General features: G+C 48.6%; 1 protein-coding gene across 2 annotated transcripts in view; it reads left to right on the top strand.

Moving 5' to 3' along the window:
* Positions 1–22345, top strand: part of GRIK3 (glutamate ionotropic receptor kainate type subunit 3) — a 135203-nt gene that overhangs the window by 75829 nt on the left and 37029 nt on the right. For both annotated transcript variants that reach the window (XM_068917392.1, XM_068917393.1), the window contains exons 5-9: positions 2128–2181; positions 6839–7012; positions 9754–9897; positions 13406–13513; positions 18209–18322. In XM_068917392.1, the coding sequence (XP_068773493.1) occupies positions 2128–2181; positions 6839–7012; positions 9754–9897; positions 13406–13513; positions 18209–18322 (594 nt within the window). The remainder of the gene's footprint in view (positions 1–2127; positions 2182–6838; positions 7013–9753; positions 9898–13405; positions 13514–18208; positions 18323–22345) is intronic.

The raw sequence follows: 22345 nt of genomic DNA, 5'->3' as shown, positions 1-22345 counted from the left end.
AGCACGAGTAATCCAAGAGTCATGACACAACCGCTTCCATGGCACAAAGGGGTACAAGCCACAGCGCCACATATTCAGCGAGTCTGGCTTTCCTGGAATGACAGGCATCAAACTATTCCCTATTTTGCCCTCCTGGACAAATAAATCATTTCAGAAAACTCTTATAAAGTGCTAAGCCTGCTTATAAGACCTTCCCATGTTATCCAAGTTTTCCGGCCTTGCTCATTTTTGGTCACTTTTGAATGATTTATATCTGTTCTCTAGATTGCCAGCTTCTCTTCTTCCTGGCAGCTGGGTGCGAACAGTTGCTGCACTCTGCACCGCACAGATGTGCCTGTCTGTAATGGCGCTCCCATTCTCCTCCTGGTGTTTGCCTGTGGTTTATCCACCAGGTTTATCATTTATTTATTTCCCTGTAAACTCAGATATATTCTGCACACAGACTGCAAGTAGTTGGAAGTTGGTGCTCGTTTCTTACAGCAAGACTGGACTTTTTATCCACCCCAGAGATGATTCAGCTACAGAGTCATCACCTTGTGAATCAAAATCTCATGCTTTTGCTTTCTCTCGACTGGTTTTGCATGATTTTTTGGCTACATCTGCACTGCTCTGTGTGCCCCGTGGCTGTGATCCTGACAGCGCACATTGGCCACATATCAGGACACCGTCCTGTGTGCTCCAGGTTTTTGCACCCTGGTGTGCAGGTCAGGAGAGACCGACAACCCAGTCCCATAGATCCACCAGCCTGGACGGGGAGGAGGAGGGCTGCAAGGTGTGCTGCCGTGTGGACACAGCTTCTAAAGGGTATTCCAGGCCGCAAACCATGGGATAAAGTCCCACTCTAGAGTTACTATATCTGGGCTCATAATCTGGATCCTTTCTTTTTCCCATGTTTTTTTGACATCCTGCTTCTTTTCAAACTGTCACTTTCTTCCCTGGAGCCAAATTCTGACCTAGTAATTTTAGAAAAACCAAACAGAAAACACAGGGAAGCAAATATTTCCTGGGGGGACTTGTAGCTCCTTTCTCATCATAGGAGATTTTAAAGCACTCTTGCATGTGTTTTCTCCAAAAAACACGTTCACAGAATCAGCAGCATAATCAAAACCTTGGTCCGTCTCTCATTTGGAACAATTTCAAGGTGACCCTTTTCACAGGAACATACTTCCATTCTGTGTGGTGAAGGGACTGGACAGGGTAATCCCCTTGAGGTCCTTAAGACCCTAATGATTTTGTGATAAACCTCACAGAACAGCATGTTCTGTCTCGTGTTCATTTATGCAAACCCCAGCGACGCGCATGAACCATCCCTTGTGCCAGGGCTGCGCCCCTAGAGCTTGATCTGGCCGAGAGCCAGCGGGCACAGACCATGACCTCCAAGGGCTGAGGGATGGGAGATGTCTCCCCCCAATACCTTTAGCAACCCAAGAAGTATTTCTAAATCCAGGCCTACATAGTACTTACTCTTCTGGCTATTGTACTCAGAAAGGATGGAACATACAGACGTTTCCTTACCTGAAGAGCTATATGCACATGTTACATGGGTGACAGGAGATGCAGAGCAACTGAAATACAAATACTGGATATAAAAAACCTTTTACTTTAGCTTCTTAAGCCAGCACATGATCTTGGAGCCATAAGAACAAGCTGCTTCATTGTCACTCTGCGCAGGTTTCTGTAAGATTGTCTATTGTTCGAATATCAGAGAAGGAAATACAACCCCCCGTTCGGTTGTGGCACCAGAAGCAAGCCTGTGTCCCTGCGAGGATTTGCACTGTGTGGGACACGTGAGCACAGCTGTGGGCTGCAGTCAGGTGTCCCGGCTTTCTGGGGCACAAAAGCACCCAGAAAGGCCCCCGGGGTCCAGGGGAGCCGGACACTCCGGCTTTGCCACTGTTTTGGGAAGGTTCGAAGACCACAGCTCAGCTCAGCACTTAAGCATGTGCTTCCTGCTGGCTAAGCACACGCTTAACCGCTTCGCTGATGAATCCAGAATCCAGCTCCCACGCTTCGGGGTTTCTCTCTTGCCACATTTACCAGATCAGCTCTTTAGAGGTCTATTTTGCATGACTGCTGTTATATTCTTGTACCCACTCATACTAACCTCCTTTCCCTGCTCTCCTTAAGGCCATGGCAATGGGAATGATGACAGAATACTACCACTTCATCTTCACCACTCTGGTAAAGTATCTAATCTGTGCAAACACCTTTTACACTCACTGCTGAGCCTGAGCGGAAAGGGAGGAGGTACTCTGAAGAGCAGGAGAGCTGGTGGGGTGCCCTCCCTGTGTGCGCGTCGTGCGGCCGCAGGACACTACGGCGGTGGGGCGGGAAGCCCAAGGGAAAGGGATGTCTGTATTTCCCCCTCAGTCATTTTAATTTCAGTGCAACTATACAGACTCTGAAAAGATGAACATATCTGTGAATTTGCAGGGCTATAGCCTCAGGGACAGGATTTATGGGACTGAGTTTCAGTAAGAACTAGGTATGCCTCTCGCTGTGTTCGTATAGGTCTCCCTTAAACCCCAGGATCATCTCTGCTGTGGTCAATAGTTCAATATTGCAGGTTTATTTTACATGAGAAGAACTCAGCTTGAAATTAAGTTCAGTCTCATTAAACACGGGCCAGTTCTTCTCCGACTCCAGGAGGCATTTTGGTTTGGGGTTTTTGGCATGCCACTTTTGTTTCCATTTAGGAAGCTATTGTCTACTATTCTGCTGAATTTTGTGTGATTTTGAAAATCCAATTTATCTTTTTGCCTTTAGGAAAGAAACAGACTAAACTAACCCTTAAAAACTGCAACATTTATTTTTCAAATGCAAAAGACATTTTAATTACCCCTGCTGCCATTATCTATTCCAGGCAGCTTTAAGCATTTCCCAGATAACCTCCTATTAATCAGCCCCAGCTGAGCCTAGAGTACATTTCATGTGTAGGTATAGCCTGGAGGTGGGAAAAAAAGAATTATAATAAATTAATAGATAAGCAATCACAATTAATGCCACTTTCCTGAAATAACAGTTATATCATGGGAAAGATATTTTAATCTGTCATTCCTTAAGGCGATGTTTTCCTAGCTTGCAATGCATGTGCTTCAGCTTCTACAGTACTAGACCCATGGGGTGCTAATGAATTAGTCTATTATGTTATACTGAATGTTTCTAAAAGGTCCCTAGTCAATACTGAGTACAGTGTATCAACACTTGGCATGAAATGCTTCAACATTTTGCTAGGCAGCAAGACTACAGTTCGCTGACTTCAACATGAAGGGCCTTATCTCAGTCTTTTCTAACGGAGAAGGAGAAACCCTTCTGAGTCTTTGTCTAACGTATGCACAGCTTTTACATCCTATAAAGTCCTGAGCAGTGACAACCCCCTTAAGCTCGACACTTCTAGGAATTTCTCAGCAGCTTGCAAAAATGAGTCCTTACAAATACAGAAGTTTCCCTAATGCCTGCTGTCACTTCTGCTGCACGTTACAGAAAGACAGAAGCCAGCATTGCTGTGCACGAGCCGCTTCCCACGCTCTGAGCTGCTTTAAAAGTACACATCCAACCTGATTTCTCCCGATTAGGTGCTTAATTAAAGCAGCCTAGTTTTCCACTGGTGTTGATACTCGGGTATTCTTGCTAAGCTAAGCGTACCTGAGATTCATGACATTTTGAGCTCATCGGTGGGTTTTCTATTCAAACAGTGATGTACGTGTGTAATTTCCATTAGCACTATAGCAGTTTTGGGGGCCTGACCTGGGGCTGAGGCCATTACGCACAGCGCTGCACAAACACGGCCTCGACCTTCCTGCGCCACCCGCCTGCGCGAGTCCTCGCTGCACACAGACCCGGGGGAATCGGAGCTGGCAGCTTTTACCCTATGGCACACGGGCCGTCCCTGCCCCGGACACCTGCTTTGGTAGCTCCGAGCACTGTGGGTGCTAGGTCTGCTGGGGATCAAGTATCAGCATGGCCTCTCAGGAATGATGAGCTTAAGCTAGGGATGTTAACTGGGAGAGATGAGAGCATACGAAAGAAAGGGGAAGGGCCTCAGAGAAACGCTGAGACTAAAACTCCCAGAAAGGCAGTAGGATGGAGGGGACAATTAATCTGCAGCACAGAAAATAATGAATGAAGGGAAATGTAGATGAGGTGGAAAAGAGAACCAGATGTTCCAGTTCGTACAACACGGCTGCACAGGAGCAGAAACGGATACAGCAGCTTCCCCAAACTTTCTGAAAATCACCTTGCCTTCCTAATTACCCTCCAGTTCCAGGAGATGATAAATCAGGTTGCAGCTGAGATTTAAATTGGAACCAAGAAGGGAGCTAATGGGAAGCTGGCTTCCACGGGAACCTGGAGAAAGACAGGGTCAGTGGAGAGCAGCGGGATGGGGAGGGCACCCAAAATACAGGGAAGATCTGAAAGGTGGCCAGCGCTGGCAGTCTGACAGCACTGCGAAGGAGACTAGGAGGTCTGGAGCTCTGCAGATTAAATTTGTCGCATGCAGTTACATTTTAAGGGGAAATCATCTCCTTTCTGCAACCAAATATTCATTCCTCACAGCTGTTCCCAGAATACAAGCTGGTGTCTGACAAAAAGATATAAAACCTGAGAGAACAGGACTGTCTCAGTGGGTCAAGCACTGACCATTGCGCACCCCGATACCCAGATGATACAAACATCTGTCTGAGCTGACACAACTCTATTTGCCCTTAGGGAAAAAAAAAAAAAAGACAATAAAAATACCCTGAACTCTTCTGTGGGTATGATTAATGACGTAGTCCCTGGCCACACGTGCAAATTAAAACACAGCATCCATCAACAGTATACCTTGGGGGCGGGGGCAAAGTCAGAGGCCAGCATTTAAGAAAAAGATCAAACCCCAAAAACTTATTAAAGGAAAATAGTTGTAAGGGATTCCTAGCTCTCCCACTGAGCATGAAGTCTCAGTCGCTGGGGAGTGCTGGTTTTGCTGTGCTCAGGGCGGTGCATTTTAGGGCGATTGCTGCTCCAGGCACGCCGCTCGCCCCGGGGCGCGCGGAGCTCGCTGCGGAGGGACGCCTGCCGGGCGGGCTCGCAGCGCGGCTCTGCCTCCCCGGGGCAGTGATGAGCACCCAGCAATTCCCCTTGTTCCTTCCGCACCAGTGTGGACCATAGCATGCAAAACAGCAACAGCTATGTGCTCTCATACTGTATTTAAGCTCGGGTTTTTTAATCCCTTGTGAGAGCAATGAATATAGTTGTCATATTCATCCCCATCCTTCTATCACACAGATAGTGATGTTGCCTTTCCACCTGCTCACTTTTTTAATACCAGTGAAGACTTGCAGAAACTGTTCAGGATAACACCTGACTAAATATGTCCTATTAAACAAATGATTCCCATAAACAAAGCCCCTCCAGCCTGCCATTCCCCCTTGCGAACGCCCGGGAAGCCTCGCTCGGCTCCCTCCCAGGCCGCTCTTAGTTCCCCTGGGTCAGCTGCTCCAGGTTTTGCTGAGCAGAACAGCTGTGGGATGCTCTTGGCATGTTGTCCATCCCCAAACTACTCAGACTAGTCACTGGGCTTCGAGTTCCAGACCTCCCTGAACTGCAGGTAATATTTAGATGTGCAGTGGAGCCAAGAGATGCATTAAAGAAGTGCACAGGCCTCCAAATGCCCCCTTCCTTGCTGCCTGCCAAGTGATGGCTTGTGGGCTGGCTGCCAGCAGAGCTGAGGACTGCCTGGCTGGGGCTTTTTTCAAATTGTATAAAGGGCACACTCATTCATTTGCAGACTGTGTAGGCTGGTCGTAATGTCAAGAAATGAGTTTTAGTTCCTCTTTGATAGCAGCCTGCAAATTGACATTCCAAATTTGGAGTTACTCTGTCATCTGCAGCACCTTGTGGGCTTCAGCACTCAGAGCAAATTCTCCGCAGAAAAGCCCTAGGGAGCTTCAGATACACGAACGAACTCTGCTTCCCCCGCCATGGTTGCAACCCTCGTTTTTCAGTTTCAGATAGCTAGGAGCTTTGGAGATGGGACTGAATGTTTACTGCCCCAGGGAGCACGTGGGGAACTGAGAATACCACCAGAAAGTCACAGCCCTTGGCCAAGGCTTTCAGCTCATGTCCTGATACTTGCACAGTTTCAGGTGCACTGTTATCATAGCTGTTGCTATTATTATTACTGCTGCTGCCGTTATTAATTGCCTCACCCCCAGCACGTGAAACAGCACCTCACAGGCTATGATAAGGCTGTCCCGCTGCCAGAAGAGCCGCTGCCCCGAGTGCTGTTGGCCATCCTTGCCAGACAGCGTAACGGGCTGCACGAATCAATGGCCACTGCAGCAGACAGCCGACCGGCTGCAGGACGGACAGGCTGCAGGACGGACAGGCTGCAGGACGGACAGGCTGCAGGCTGTGTCGTTAAAGGATCAGCCCAGCGGTTCAGAGGATCAGAGGGATCAGTTCCCGGCTCCTCTGCGGTGCTCCCAAGCTAACTATTTCATCTCCTTGAAGCTCAGTAAAACAGAGCTACTGCTCCTGCTTTTCCCCCCACAATTTGCTTGTCTGCTTCATTTAGACAGTGAGCTCTCTGGCAGGGGTTTCTCTTTGCTGGGTGTAGGAGAGCTCACACATACAACATGCTAATTCCACCAGCGCATACAAGTCCTGTCTTTCTGCAAGTAATGACTGATGGCAAGAGAGAGGACAATTCACCAAATTCATTAGGGCACCGTCCTCACTGCCACCTCCCGCGGGCTCTGCCTCCTCCAGCTCTACACACAGATGTGAACTGACGCAGAAAAGACAAACAAAATAAAGCTAAACAAAATGTTTAAACTGGTTTCTCTCTTTTAAGGATCTTTATGCATTAGACCTAGAACCATACCGCTACTCTGGAGTGAACCTGACCGGCTTCCGGATCCTCAACGTGGAGAACCCGCACGTGGCCTCCATCATCGAGAAGTGGTCCATGGAGCGGCTGCAGTCAGCGCCCAAGGTGGAGCTGGGCCTGCTGGACAGCGTCATGATGGTATGAGAAATTTCAACAAAGCGCAGGTGAAGTCTGGGAAGCAAACCAGACTGGGAGGGAAGGCAGATCTAAATGTTGTATTTATTGGTTCTTGTACTAGTAATAGCTAATCGCAGGCATCTTTCCCAGTGTAGTTACTTGCGCGCTTTGATAATTGTCCCTAAAATGCAGCGAGTTCTTCTGGTGAAACCCCTGCAGGGCAGTGCCTTATTAACACTGTCCTTTTGCAAACCCAGCTGCAGAGAGACCGCCACTTCTGGGAGACGACGCTGTCATCTTAAGGATGCAGCCAGCTCTCGTCTCCTCCCCTCCCCTCTCTTCTTCTCAGTAAAAAGCTGACCCCAGGACCCACAAAATTCAAAGCTTTCAGCTCCAGAAAGGGGTGAGCTGGGGAATGCTGAGCACAGCGGGGAAGTGCCCTGGCTATTTTGTGCTGGGAACAGGAGGAGAGGGAGCTGCAATCAGCTGGATATAGTGCCCCGTGCTAAAGTGCAGCAGGGTCTGTCTGCAGTTGCCTGACAGGCAGATATAGCGAGCGCTCACTGACCTGGAAAGGTGCCAGCTATAAGTGCCACAACCCCCAGGTACCTGGCCTGGAAAGGGAATTCTCTCTTCCAGCAGTCTTGTTTCCAGGGCAGAGCAGGGTCATTGCCATGCAAGTCTCTCCACCCAAGCCCAGGGAACAGCACGGGGGACTAGAAATGCTCGTATCCCATGAGACGAGCCAGCTGCACGGCTCTCCGCAGCCTTGCATGCATTCAGAGCAAGGGTGAGAATTTCCCCAAGCGATTGCTAAAAGGTGGTGAACGCCCCAGCTCGCAGGGACTGGGAGAACAGCGCGTGGCTAGACTGGGCCAGGCAATTCATTGAGATTGAGTTAGGGAAAAGCAGTCAAATCCATGCCCAGAGATGGACTTTGCTGCCGTTCTGATGAGTCCTTTCAGGGTCTGATGGCAGCTCTGCTCCGCTGAGTTACTGCTCTGAAGGTCCAGCACCTGCTCGCCCATCTGCCTTCCCTGCGAGGCTGTGTCCGACCCCCACAGCTGCTGCCTGCCTTCCTCCTTCCTCCCCCGCACGCTGCCAGACCCCTACCCAAAAGCAGCACAGCCTCCCAGACTTCCACCTTGAAGCGTCTCCCTCGTATCCCCCTTGGTCTTTGTTTCCCTTAGAGCAGAGCCCCGTCATTCTCTTTTAGCCTTTTGCTCTTCCGCAGCGTTGCCTACCATTACAGCAGCCTATTGCCTACGACACTGCACAAGTTACTTTCCCTTGAGCTGCCCCTGGTTCCTCTCCCGCTGTCTCATCCGTGCACTTCTTCAGAGGGGATTCTGCCTTTCACGACGTGCTCGTACAGTATCTAGCCCAGCGGGGCCCTGATCTCAGCAGGGCATTACAGTATGCAATTCACCATGAAATTGCTTACACATACTCTTGTACGCCCCTTGCCCCCCAGCCCCAAACTAATCCAGTCTACCCTTCTTTCCCTAACGCTACTAATACAAGCCCACCTGATGCAGATCAGGTGCCTGCTCTTCACGCTCGGGTGGGAAGGGAAGGGAAGGTCATGGGGATGGGTGCCAATGCTGGACGATTTTCTCCATGGCCACGTTCTGTTAGATATTTGCCCTGCTGTTTGCTGTGTTATTTTGTTTTGTTGTGCTGCTGCTGTACTCACATCTGTTTTTCTAGCGTTGTAGAGCCAGCAAACAATGTATTTCATTAGCAGAACTTACTACATCGGGGTGAAAAATAAATCCAATTCTGTTGGTCAGTGTTTGGAGGTGAGACGGGGCGCCTCTAACTGAATCTAAAACTATTACATTATACGGAAGGAAAAAAAACCTCTCCCCAATTCAAATCACTGAAATGTGGACAGATGCTGCAAATCTGTGATGCTGTAATTTCAGCAAAACTTTGGGTCATTTTGAAAAAGTCAGTCTGCCCATGGACTGTCATTTGACTTTTCTGAAGTTTCTCATTTCTCTACATATAAAGTAGTCTGGATAATATTTTCCCCATTAGTATTTTTAAGTTAAGTGTAGAAAAAATGGACTACATAAGAAAATCCTGTTACCATATTCTGCATATAGAAATAGCTACCTTCTTTGTTTGCCAGTGCAGTAGTAAATACATTAGAAATACCCAGAACAGCTGCACACAGACAGATGACATTTTCACAATCTATGATTTTAAGAGAGAACTGTGGTCCCTTAGTCTAAAGAGCCACGTAACAGAAAAACACCTGTGCTCGTTAGGCTTTGTCATGTGCAGAGGTACATGTTTTGAGAACGTACTTTGCAAGAGAGGTCAGCCTTGAGGTTCGTAACAACCTCATCGCGTGTTAAAGTGAACACATCCCTGGCGATCCCTTGAGATGCCGGTGAAAATGGGCCACGCTACTGTTCCACCTTGTGCCTGCAGTGTCCGGCACACCGAAGGTGCCTGGGAGCTGGTCACAGAGCAGGAGCCCGGTCCTGCAGCAGAGCCTGATCCTACTGGCCCAGAAAGCTCTGCCTTTGCAGGGCTGTTTGCAGATTTAGATACCAAGGAGGTGAGGAGCTAGGAAGGATTGAAACAGAGAAACGCTCGTTTCTATCCGGTGTTGGGCAGGTTGGTGATTCAGAGGGGGAAATCTTGCAGCTTCTCTAGAGATGCGTTGCAGAGTCCCTATTGCTTTGCTGTGTGATGCTTTCTTGCTGTGGAACTGTTACCAACACAAATTCTGCTCCCTTTTATTTTAGACAGATGCTGCCCTGTTGTACGACGCAGTTCACATTGTCTCAGTGTGCTACCAGCGAGCCCCTCAGATGACTGTTAACTCCCTGCAGTGCCATCGGCACAAAGCCTGGAGGTTCGGTGGCCGCTTCATGAATTTCATAAAAGAGGTAAAAGCATGATGTGCAACCATAATTGCTTCCCACTAATGCAAAACTTCCACAGCAGGAGCAGTGCAGCTGCTCAGAGTGCAGGTACGGCGGCACGTGGCAGAGGGGTTCTGCAGTTAGGGGATTATAAAAACCCTCCCCTGCCAGGGTCACTACAAATGGATATACATCAGACTGATGACTTTACCCAGAAGGCAAAAATTCTGTGTGAGAGAAGAAAGCAAAGATGGTAGCGTACCAGCAGGTGCTATTTTACATGAAATAGCCCAAAAATTAACCTTAAATTTTCAGGGTGAAATAATGCTGTAAGGAAGCTCTCCTGACTTTGAAGTCCCTTGACAGGGAATTCATGTGGCATGTTGGAGTAGCTTAGGGGTAGCCTTTTGACCCAGAAACCAAGAAGCCCTGATTTCTATTCCTGGTTTCCCACCCAAACCACTGTGTGACCTAGTGCCTCCTTCTGCACCTCCCGAACCAGGATACAGAAGCAATGCTTGGGTGCACAGGTCTGCTTTCACTGATGACCCTTAAGGGAATTATATCAATTGTGTATGTGAGTAAGTGTCCAGGCCAGGCTTGAGGACTACTTATTTAATTGTAATGGTATACTACTTTGCCTAAAGAAGAGACGGCACTTGGCGGCTTAGCATCTTTAAAGCATTTAGCTATTAAGAGCAACTGCCCTGTGTAAAAAGGCCAGCAATGGGCATCTGCACCATCTACAGCATCTTTGCCTTCAAAATAACATCAGTGCAGCCACAGCAAAACATCCAAAACAAGCTGAAATCTTCCACGGTGTCACTGAGACATGCCCTTGCCTCCTCGTGCGTCAAGAGCAGCTGGATCACTCTCCTTACGAGGCCGCTCCTAGCAGAGCAATAGCCTTTTGCCTTTTACAGGAACGTTTGCTTGGGGTCCGCAAAGGGCATTCAGCGCAACTGAATCCCGGTGGCAAAGCTGGCAGCGCTGCGCGGCTCTGCCTGCGCACCGATGGACGGCTCGGGCAGCGCGGTGGAGGCAGCGAGCAGGGAGCCAGGGGAGCGAGGAGGCGGCTTCATTCTCTCTCTGCTTTGACTCACTGTGATTTTTCTCTGTTCAGCCCCTATAACTGTTTGTTTGCATCTGGCAAAAGCATGCAAACAGGCTCAAGCCGCAGGTGTTCCTGAGCAATAGCTCACCAAGTGAGTGCAGCACAGGGAAGCCGCAGCGAGGGGTGGCCGGGAGCTCTCCCAAACGGGTCCCCTCGCACGCACACCCTGCACTCACCCCCACGCTCCGCTCTGTCCACACAAAAAAAAAGACCAAAAAAAAAAAAAAAGAAGAAGGCAAGAGCTGCAGAAAGATATTACAAGCGCTGCCAGACACATCTTTGTGATGAAAAAGCCTTATTTACCCTAAGGCCTTTTTAAACTTCTCTGGCTGTGGCTCTTCATGTGGGAAGTTATGAAAGCGGCTGCAGTATGGTATACATGATTGAGGCCACATTGAAACAGCTGGCCATAAAAACCCCTAAAGTTTTTAAACATGAAAGAGTAGAAGTACGTTGCTAATTGTTATTAGGATTTGTGCTGCAGCATCGTGTACAGACGCCAGCAGGCTCAGAGCAGCGAGAGCGCGCCTCCGCCAGGAGCTTCCCAAGCTGCGCGGGCCGCACAGCCGTAGGGCAGCAGAAAGGAAGAAGTATTCCCATTGCAGAGAGAGCACGAACTTTTTTCTTACTAGGCCCTGAAGACTGCATCTCTTCTCCCTCTGCCTCTCTCTCCTTTTTCATGTTTTGTTCCCTTCTGCGGAAAGCTGCTCCAGCTGGCTGCCAAAAGACAGTGTAAATAATTTGTTTGGTTGGCTCCTTTTGCAAATTACCCTGCGCCTCACACTCCAGCGCCTGCCTGTCGTTCCCCTCGCTGGCACGGTGTCAGCTAGTTGCAGGGATAAGCCTCCTCCCCGCTGCAATCAGCGCACGCGGTAATCGCCCTCTCTGAACTCCGGCAAAGACAAAGCAGCAGCAGAGAGGGCGGCTTCAGCGCCCCGGCCGCCCCTGGCCCCGCGCCGCCCACGCAGGCAGCAGGCGTTCGGGTCCCCGCGGCCGGGAGGTGCCGCGCTCAGCCCGCAGCTGCGTTTGCTCCCCGCCGGGCGCGCTGAGCGCTCTGCGTTTCCCGGCTGCCAGGGCGCTGGCGGGCTGCGCGCCCCTCGGCCCGGCCCCCTGCAGCCCAGCCTTCCCCAAAACTCAAGGGTGGCCGGGCTGGGAGGAGGCTGTCAGTATTCCTCAGGAACGAATGAGGAAGAGTCAGAGGAGCGCATCTACAGGGAAATATGCCGGTCACTCCCCCGGAGAATACATGATGCCACCTTCACCGCGCTGCGATGCGTCAAGGTCCCCTGCCCATAGAGGAAACACGTTGTGAGCGGGGAGGAGCTGCCGCACTGGAGCTGCTCGGCAGAAGGGGCCAGAACCTGAACTCTCCATTGCCAAAACGGGAGTGTAAAGTAGTAACCCCTGTCGAGAGCCCGGCACGATTACAGCAGCGTCCTACCATCACAAAATACCTTGGGGAGGGGGTTACCGCACATCCCACACTGTGCCTGGGCAGAGCAGGCATCATACGCCACGTTGTCGCTCAGCGCCTCTTTGCTAACACCGCTAGCGGCTGGTATTTGGGGTCCTCTCACCTCCTAAACCAGACAGATTAATTCTGGTGGTGCTGCAAAATACACAGTGGCGAAGAAGTACAGTTGCAGAGTAATTCTGGCTGGAAAGGAGCTCTGGAGGCTTCTACCCAACAGCCTGCCCCGAGCAGGACTAGCTCCAAGTTAGGCTAGGCTGCCTGGGACCTTGGCCAGTCAAGCTTTGAAAATCTCCAAAAAATGCAGCTTCCATATTGTCTCTGGGCTCCTGTCCCAGGGCTGAAGTTGAACCGCCACAGACCGGACAAGGCGGACTGACACAGCACTTTCCTACAACATTCCCACGTCTGCTGTAGAGTGACGGAGCCTGTTAGCAGGGATAAGGTCTTCGCTTCCTAGACTCTTGTTCTCCACTTTCCATCGGAAATAAGGGAGGAAAGCATTCAGCACTTTTTAGCTTCCATGCGCCTTGGAAGCACCAGCAGGTTCGTGCAAATAAGGATTCTTTATTTATGGGGTTGACTGGAATTGTCCCAAATCCAGGCTTCCTGCAGCCCAGCATTTATCAGCGCTACAAGGATAAATGCCGCGCACAAGGATGCCATGATAAATGCAAGTAGTTTTCTACTGAGTCATCATGTCCTGAACAGCTGTTGAACGCAAAAGGTGCTAACAAAAATTGCGGCAAGGACTTCAAAAGACTTGTGAAAATCTCCAGCTCAGTCTGCAATCCTAACGGTGATGGAAATGGTTATTAATTAATCTTGCTCTTTGGGGAGAAAGTACCAGTGTAAGGACTAATTAAAAGAGTGCATCGTACAGCCGAGGGTAAAAGGTTATTTATGGCACCACGTTAGAGCCCTGCCGCTTTTTCTCCCTTCCGCAGGCCCAGTGGGAAGGATTAACTGGACGGATTGTCTTTAACAAAACTAGTGGCTTACGGACAGATTTTGATTTGGATATCATCAGCCTCAAAGAAGATGGTCTCGAAAAGGTAGGCAGGGTTTATCTTACCTACAGAATTATGAGTGAGCCAAACTTTGAAAGGTCTACTCAGGCAACAGAGAAAATTGGTGGTGGGTGGTCTTACTGCTTCCATGTTTTCTGTTTTATATATAAAAGGATATTTACTTTGTGGGATTTCTCAGACCCTTTTCCGTGCCTCATCTGTGACTCTCTAGCCCTGAATCACTGTGCGCAGCATTAGTTCCTTGCTGCATAAGTGCTTGTGGCACTTTGCTGGGATATGGCAGAAGTAAAGTGGAGGCAGAATAAACTTTCTGAGCAGCCATTGACACCTCCTTGCCCGAGATCAAAATGGAAGGAATAAAACCTGTCCCACCCTCCATCCTGCTGGGCTTGCTTACAAAACACTGACATTTTCCTGAGGAGGCAGCAACTCCTGGAAGCATCATCTTGGTGTGACTTCCTTCAATAAAAATCGTCTAAGACTTGGAAATGGCACCGGCTTATTACAGCCTAGGTTTTGGAGCAGGACGCTGTGTGTATCTTTGTTTAAATTTTTTTCTGTATTACCGAAGGAATAAGAAAAAAAGCAAAGTGCCTGCTCTGGCCTGTCCGGCCTCAGGGTTTCGTTCAGTGGCTGCCTTTTCCCAGCCATCCAGAGCAGACGTGGTAGTACAGAAAGTGCAGGCTCAGTTCCTCCTAATGAGTGCAGATCTCCCCTGGGCAGAGAAATACGATGCTGATGTGCAAATCTGATTCTCAGGTGTTCATGGGGATTTCATTTCCTTTTCTTCAATTACTTTTCCAAAAAAAAAAAAAAAGCAATATGCAAACTATTAAAGCTGCTAAAATGCCATTTTCAAGATGAGATCATTTCATTTAATAGACAAAACAGAGCAGCAAGTGGCCTAAAACGAACACAGAACTGTGCAGTGGACAGCTTATACCAAGCATTACCAATTCTCGGGTGCTCTACTCTAATCCGGCTCCAGATAACGCCAGATGAGGCCATGCAGCGCTCGCACAGGGTCTAACCCCTCTCTGCGAGTAATTCTGGGTCCACGTTCTGCTAAAGGGTGTCTCACCTGCAGATTTACAGGAAAAAGCTGGCTACTAGGCAGCAATTCCCTTTCCAGAGCAGAACCTGCTTTAGATACTCGCAGGGTGCCTTGCTGGCAGCTACGGATGAAGTGCTGAGTCCTGTAACCTTTGGGCAGGGAGACAGACTTCAAATACGGCAGCAAATGCCAGCTGGGAACCCAGAGAGGGAGTTTTCAATTAACCATGCAGCAAGCAGCCCGAGATGCACAGATGACTTTTCCAGTTAAGGCTGGGGGATTAATCAAACAGCGCTCGTGGGCAGCCCTGGGAGGCTGGAGGCAGCAGCTCCACCAGACTCCCCTGCTCGGAGGGCGAGGACGCAGAGGGGCTCCCCGGGACCCAGCGGCTCGACTGCCCCATCCCCCTTTCTTACCCTTTGTTTTTCCTCCTCTTTAAAATTAAATTGTTGCCGTGCTTTCACACCACAGTGGTAGCTCCCCGCTTCATGTAAAAAAACTCAAGGTCACCACTGCACTCTCCTAGTGGATTTGTTTTGGTGCCAAATACAGAATAAAGAAAATGTTATTGCAAGAAAACCCAGCGCCCTGCAGTCCCAGCCGCAGCCCAGCAGAGCTCTGGGCAGGAAGGAGGTGGGGACGGGGCAGAGCCAGAGCTTGCCTTTTCCCAAGAATTGAGCAGGAAATGATCTCTGTAGATTCATTTTTTTTCTTCAAAATATCAAAAATTAAAATTTTCCACTTAACATTTGACATGAAATATTGAAACCCTTAAAACATTCCCAAGACAAAAAAAAAACCCCAAAAGTTACATTATTCCATTTGGATTTTTTGACAACTCTAAAGTAGTAACTACCAAAAATGTTTAGAGTCTAAACCACATCAAAATCACCCTATTATGCAAAATTCTTCAGTTTTGAAAAACCAGCATTTCCCACTGACTGCCATTCATCTTTCTCCTTTCCCCTCTGCTGATTTGTTCAGCAGCAGAAAACCTCCCAGACAAGAAGAGATGGATCCAGGTCCTTTTTTGATACATGGACAAGAAAATGATAGCTCAGAACATTAGCACTTGAGGAAGAGTTCATGAAATTAATCCATAGGCCGAGATCGATAAAGCATAACCGGACAGCGTAAAAGCTTCCTCTGCCAGCGATGTTTTGCTGAGGGTAGGCGGCTGCTCTGCGCCCGCAGCACCCAGCGCTGCCGGAGCCTGCGAAGCCTCTCCCCCGAGCGGTGCCCCGAACGGGCACGCTGATTTGCAACACTAAATTGATGGGAAATTCATACCTGAATTTCTACAGAATCCCACAGAACCCCCCCTCTGTCTTTCTGAAGTACAGTGCCCCAACGACTGTGAGAGAGCTGTGTGTTGGTAAAATAATAGAAAAATGTGGCAAGTATTTGGATACCATATGAATCTAAATGTTTACGTACAACCACAGCATCTATCTGTCAAACTAATACTCCTCAAGCGTGCTGGAGACTGGCACTAGCTGTATTTATTACTAGTGCGTGTCACATAAAGCACATAGCAAGTTGCCAAACCTCGATGCATATTCCGCGCAGTCATTCGGCTTTTGTGTTTTGATCTCTGTCAATTCAGAGATTTCACAATTCCCACTATTATTTTTTAAAAAGCTTCTTCTCAACTCCAGCGGGGTTTTAAAGTATCGATGTCAAATCTCTGCTGATACTAGGTTTCTGTCAATAGTTAATCTGAAATAACAAAATGCCAAACTACCAAACTACAAACAAATCCCACACGGATTCTGCATTATGTGTAATAGCTTACGTTTGTTGAGCTTTAGGATTGAACTCCTGATCCTTATACTTCCTGGATGTTCCAGGGATTATAGAAGTATTAACTAAACATAATTACATGCAGTTTGACTATCTGACTTGCACACTTCTCTTAATGCACTTTTTTTCTTTTTCTTCCCTTTTTCAATATTTTAAACTGATTAATTCAGTCTTAAGTTCCATGTATTTCATTTTCTTAAAGCAACTGAGCTGCAGCACTAGCAGGGGCCTCTTAGATTCCTGCTTCTTCTTTTCATGCACAGTAATAATCTTTTGACATTGCAGCTGTTCTGTGACTGAAGGGAGACAAGGGGGATTGCCTGGGTTTTACCTGAAATATTTAGAGCCTTTCACAAAGTTCATGGAAACTCTTTCACAATTTATGAATTTTTTTTGCCAGGCAGCATTTCTCATTATGAAGTCTCTTTTTGGGGATGCAGTAAAACCAAGTTCTCTCCTTGGACTACTGAAGAGGTTAGAATATCTTAAAAATAGGAATAAATAAAATATTGGAAGTTCCTGGCTCCCCAGTGGGTTTGAGCTGTTTGCTGCGGGTTTCTCTCTCAGTCCTGTGTCACAGTATGAACCCTAAGATGGATTATCTGTTCCCGTTTCCATATGGGTTTTTGTTTTTTCTCACTGCCAGGCTGGCTGAATGGCCACCCTGCTCCGTTTGCTGGCCGCAATCCCACATCCCTGCAGCTTTCGTGGCGTTTTATCTCCCTGTCACAGGCCTTTAGCCAGTCCTGCCTCCAAACTTTGTCTCCCCGGGACTGCTGAGATCAGGTTGAGAGGCCTACAGTTGCCCAGATGACTTCTCTTAAATAGAAACATGTTTTGCTACTTCTGGGTCAACAGGCTTCTTCAGAGTCTAAAAATGTACTAAAACTGACAGCCTGAGGAAAAAAAGAGCACCTCAAAGAGATGAGGAGCAGAGCTGTACGTGCCCGTGCCTGAGCAGGTCGCCGCACCTCGGTGGCCCTGCGCGCCCGCCTTGCAAGGGGCACAGCTGGCTCAGGGTGGATGACTTCAATATATCTCTGAGCGGGATGATGACAACAAAGGCAACTGCACAGTCGCACAGGGAAGGAAAGCACGTGCAGCCGCCCGCTCTTAGTGCCGGTGTGTGGGGCACCGGCTGACCTCCACAGCAGCGCCCCGACCCGCTGCGCGCAGCCTGGAGCTCTCCAGCCCTCTTGTCCTCCACAAGGGATCAGGGCTGAGCTGTTTCTGCTCGGCAGAGAGAGAACCAAGAGTTCAATCAATACTGCCCTAAACTGCAGCTCAGGGTGCACTTAATCACCTGTCCTGGAGATGCTGGGGCTGAGGTCCTTTAAGGGGAACGCATTATAAAAGTGAGTCTATGCCTCTGTGCAGAAGATAGAAAGGGTCCATATCAGGGATCTGCAAAGCCAGTCAAATTTTTTAATTCTTCCCATCAAAACAAAAGAATTAAAGTGAAAGAAAATGGCCTCACATTCTTACTTGTTTACTTTTGTTCTGTTTTGCTCCTGCCCAGAGTTGACTCTTCAGTGCATTTTGATTGTTTGCAATCCACAGAACCATTGCAAATTGTTCACTTAGCTCCTAAATGCTAGTTATCATGGTCTTCTTTCGTGCTCCTGTATCCTTCAGAGAGCAGCATAAGGGTTGGTTGTTATACACATTCAGGTGGAGTGACCTGCCACTGAAGGGTTAATGCAAATCTTCTATTCAGCTGATGTAAGATGATAATTTCAGCTTTGCTTCCATTTTCAGCAGATGAGGGAAGCAACTCCATTCTTCCAGGCCAGTAGGATGCTGAAAGCAACTGAATAATGTGAGCCGAGTGTTGATTCATTTGCTTGCTTGCTTCATTCCAGGTCGGAGTGTGGAGCCCTTCCGATGGCTTGAACATCACAGAAATTTCCAAGGGACGAGGGCCTAACATCACAGACTCACTGAGCAACAGATCTCTAATTGTCACCACTGTCCTGGTAGGAGATTGCAGGCCTGTCTTTTCCATCTACATGTAAATCTCTGGGACATGTGATTTCTCTGACAATTTGCAGCACGCCATTACAGATTTGCTAGTCCCTCGGAAAGCTGAACGAGGGCATGGAGAGCCCCAGGTGCAGAGCCGGACTCCTGCCCATGGCGCTGCCGCGCACCTGCACCGGGGTGACCCACGGCATCCTCTGCTGGCCACCCGCAGCCCACCGAGCGGCTGCCTGGGCGGCTGGCACACGCCAGCGGGCACCGCCTGCGCTCCCTGAGCCAGGGCTGCTGCTTCTCCCTGCTGCACGCCTGATATCCCCTGCTGCAGGGGCTTGACCAGCTCTCCCGTTCCTCCTCGCTCTCTGCACGCGTGAAGGTCACCGGGGGCTACGAACGCTGAGCTCCAGAAAAGCTCTTAAATCGCACAGGGCCTGTAGCATGCAGCTGTCTGGCTTGTCAGCGGCAGTGAGCATCGCCAGCTGCTCGGTCGCTCTATCTCAGATAGCAATATTCTTGTTGCAGGAGAAAATGCTAAGAACAACCAGAGACCTTGCCTTAGCTATGACAATCGTGTTTCTTTCCCCCTCTTAAGTACGTATTTGATAAACTAGCTAAAAGTAATGCAGTTATCCAGCAAACCATGGTTACTTAACTGGTCTCCTCTGCTTCTAACTGTCACACCGCATTTTCTTCTCACGTTCACTATTGGATTTGATGGCAGGCATCAGATCGGAATTAATTTTTATTTAACATCTAATGAATTATGACTAGTAGCATTGGTTTCTATATAGCTGTATTACACAGTGTGGGCTTGTGGCATGCCTACAGGAAGCACCAACAAGTATCAGCACTTGGACAGCTTACTCACGTTTGGGTCTGAACTGTGTTTTTGCCTGTGTAAATTTTCTGGCTCTTTGATATTCCATATTTTCAGGGAGCCTAAAGGTAGAGACGGAAAAGAACTGCCAGCCTGGGGGTTGTGTGCTCCAGTCCAGAGCACTGTGATCCCTCACTACAGACCTCCTTGCCTTCCTAAAAGGATGCGTCTTTATAGAGTGGGGTTTTGTGTTATAGAAGGAATTGCACAAAGAGATGCAAGACTGGGAGGTCCATCCTCTCAGCTTCTCATTGCCCAGAAGAAAAGAGAGTAAGGAAACACCTGATGCAGGGCATAAGAAAGATCGGAAGCAAAGCTCTTGCTCCACATAATAATGGGTTAGTGAAACGGGAGCAGACAGAACGCCGGTGCAGGGCAGATGCTGCTGCTGCTCTCCTGACAAATTAGCCATCCCATCTAATGAAAAAAAAATACAACTCAGAACTTCCCCCTTCATCACCTAATATTTGTTCCACTGAAACATTTTGCTCAAGTTCCCCCCAGAGAGTCGGGTACCGGATGCTCTCCTTGACTAAGCTTCGCAACACACTGTTTTCATGTCCCAACACGCAAGGGAGACTGAGAAAGTAAGTTCCCTTCCCCGTCTGAAAGTTTCACACTACGCTACTCCCGCGGGACCGAGATGGGTCATGCTTATGGTGGATCGGCGCAGGCACGGTATCCAATGCAATATGCATTAGCAGAATCAGTGGCAGCAACGGTTCGCCACTGGCTATGGTTATTCAAATGAATTGTCACATCAGGAGTTACTGCAGAAGCATTAGAGAAATGACAGAGCAAAAGGCACTTTAACGATTCAACATGCATCAGATGGTGAAACTGCTTCTCTTCAGACTCTTGCAGTAGTAGCCTTTGTGCAGGCACACACAATACACATGCAGTTTGCTTTCCCTTTTATTATTTTGCATTTAAGCATTTTTGGTGTGTTCAAAAAGCTTGTGAAGAGGAAGTCGAAGTAGTCTTTTCTAACTGGCCAAATAGAGAGACCTACCATGTCAGGTTTAGTTCATTTTAGCAAGGTAGGCTGCCAGTCCCTGTACATGGGAGATGCAAATTTTTAGAGCAACACGAATAACACATCTCATCAATCCACTCTCAGGTGGAGGCTCAGGATCAGCTGCAAGGGAATCGCTCAACCCATGCTGCAGCCTGATAGAAATCCCCCGAAGTTACATAACGACTCACCTCCCCCCATCTCTAATTAGAACCGTGCACAGTATAGTGGGGGAAACTGCTGCGAGGGGATGGCTGGTACTGCTGCAGAGGAGGCTCGAGAGACAGCAGCAGAGCTGCTCGGACAGAGGCAGCAGCAGATTGTGCAGGGTGAAACCGAGGGGCACCAGATAAGTCCAGGACTAGAGTACTGGCAAGAACTGTATGGTGAGGGCTGACGGAAATCAGAACAGATGCATCTCGTTAGGCATAAGACACATGGCTAGAGCTGTAGAAATGCCTAGGTCTAGAATAGCATGATTGCTGTACCTTAAGATTAAGGTATAATGCAAAATGACGGAGCCAGGAGGAGACCTATCAGCCATCTGCCCTTGACATGCTTCTTTCAGGCAGCATTTTCATCTCTTACCCCACGAGCACACATAAATTATAGAACGTGCAACTGTGATATCAGTTCCCATTAATTGTGTGAGGCCTTGGGCCTGCACACACACAATGGGGTCTCTACCTAGAAACCACCCCTGTCCTACAATTCTGTTGCCTGCAAGAGTAAGAAACGTGCTTAGATCCAAGTTTTGCAATAACTACATTTTCATATTCTAGATTCTAAAAAATAAAATAAAACCCTAAACTTTATTTGCATTTGCAACTTCCCCTTGTGCCTTTGCATTGGTGTAAATGATTGCAGAAAAGCCATAGGAGGAACCTTTCAAAGGAAAAGCGTGAAAGGTTATTTTTCCCCCTTTTGCACATATTGCAGTGACTTGTTGGAAGAGAAATATTACCCCAGCAGCCAGTGCCACTCTCCCCAAGCAATATGGGAACTGTGAAGTTATGAAATTGAGGGCACCTTCACCGAGAAATCGATTAGCAAACCGAGAGAGCTTGTGAATTGGATGTCTGGCCATTTTCAGTAATAAATTGTGAAATAGCCCGTGAATAAGTGGTTCACAGAGTTCAGAATTACCCCCTAGGAAATGTCTGAGACCTGGAGATACATTACTGAAGCGAGTGGCGTCCTAATGTTCAGTGCTTCAGCTGTTAAATATGCATGTAATCCCTACAGCGCTTCCCAAAATTAATAGTGCTTTATGGCTGCTCTGGAGCTGGCGTATTTATATCAAGATCCATAGATTCAGCTGATTCACAAACAAAGCACTAATTCCAGGGAAGAAAGCTGAGGAGGAGGCCAGAGAGCAGGATTTAACTGAGCTGCATGCGCCAAACTACACTCCATAGGTGTGATGTTATCAGTTTTGTTTCATAATTCTGCAAATCTGGTTTTGTGTGCTCCCGCTCATCCCCTCCCTACCCTGCCACGAGGCCACGCAGGCACCTCCTGCCCACCTTCCTGCTGCCGTGTGCAGGAGGCAGAGGTTTCTCCCACAGCAGCAGTGGGGCTAACACGGTCTTGCAGAGAGGGACGACCAGCAGCCCCCCGGGGCCGAGGCGCCTGCTGTAGTCCTGGGTGCAACAGGGCATCTTGCTAATATGTTAACTGGGATTCCAGATCTCCCATCCTGCGACTGTCAAATCCCCGTTTCCCCATGCAATACTGCAGGAACTCCAGCAACGCAGCCGACTCCGCAGGGCAATCTGTGAGCCTTCTGCAATAATTGCATTTTCATATCCTGGCCATCCCCATCAGCGAGGACTGCAGCCTTGAGGGTACCTTTAATTTGAACCACTTACTAGCTGCTATTGATCTCTCATTCTCCCCTTGCCTTCTAGCTGTTGCCTGCTGCCTACCATGTTTTGCCATTTCCATCTCTCCTCTACATGTTTTCTCCCTCGTGCCCCCTGGCCCTCCCCACTGAAGCTGCAAATAGAGCAGAGGGCAGATACCAAACCTATGGGAGAGGCTGCTATAGCTCACAGGACGCCTGCAGCAACAGCAGGTTTCCTCTCCCATCCCCTGCCTCAGCTGTTCTCATGCCCCATCAACTACTGG

This window comes from Struthio camelus, chromosome 23 (genome assembly GCF_040807025.1).
Source record: "Struthio camelus isolate bStrCam1 chromosome 23, bStrCam1.hap1, whole genome shotgun sequence".
Lineage (NCBI taxonomy): Eukaryota > Metazoa > Chordata > Aves > Struthioniformes > Struthionidae > Struthio > Struthio camelus.
Note: the sequence above shows the minus strand (reverse complement) of the source record. Positions and strands in the feature narration are given on the sequence as shown.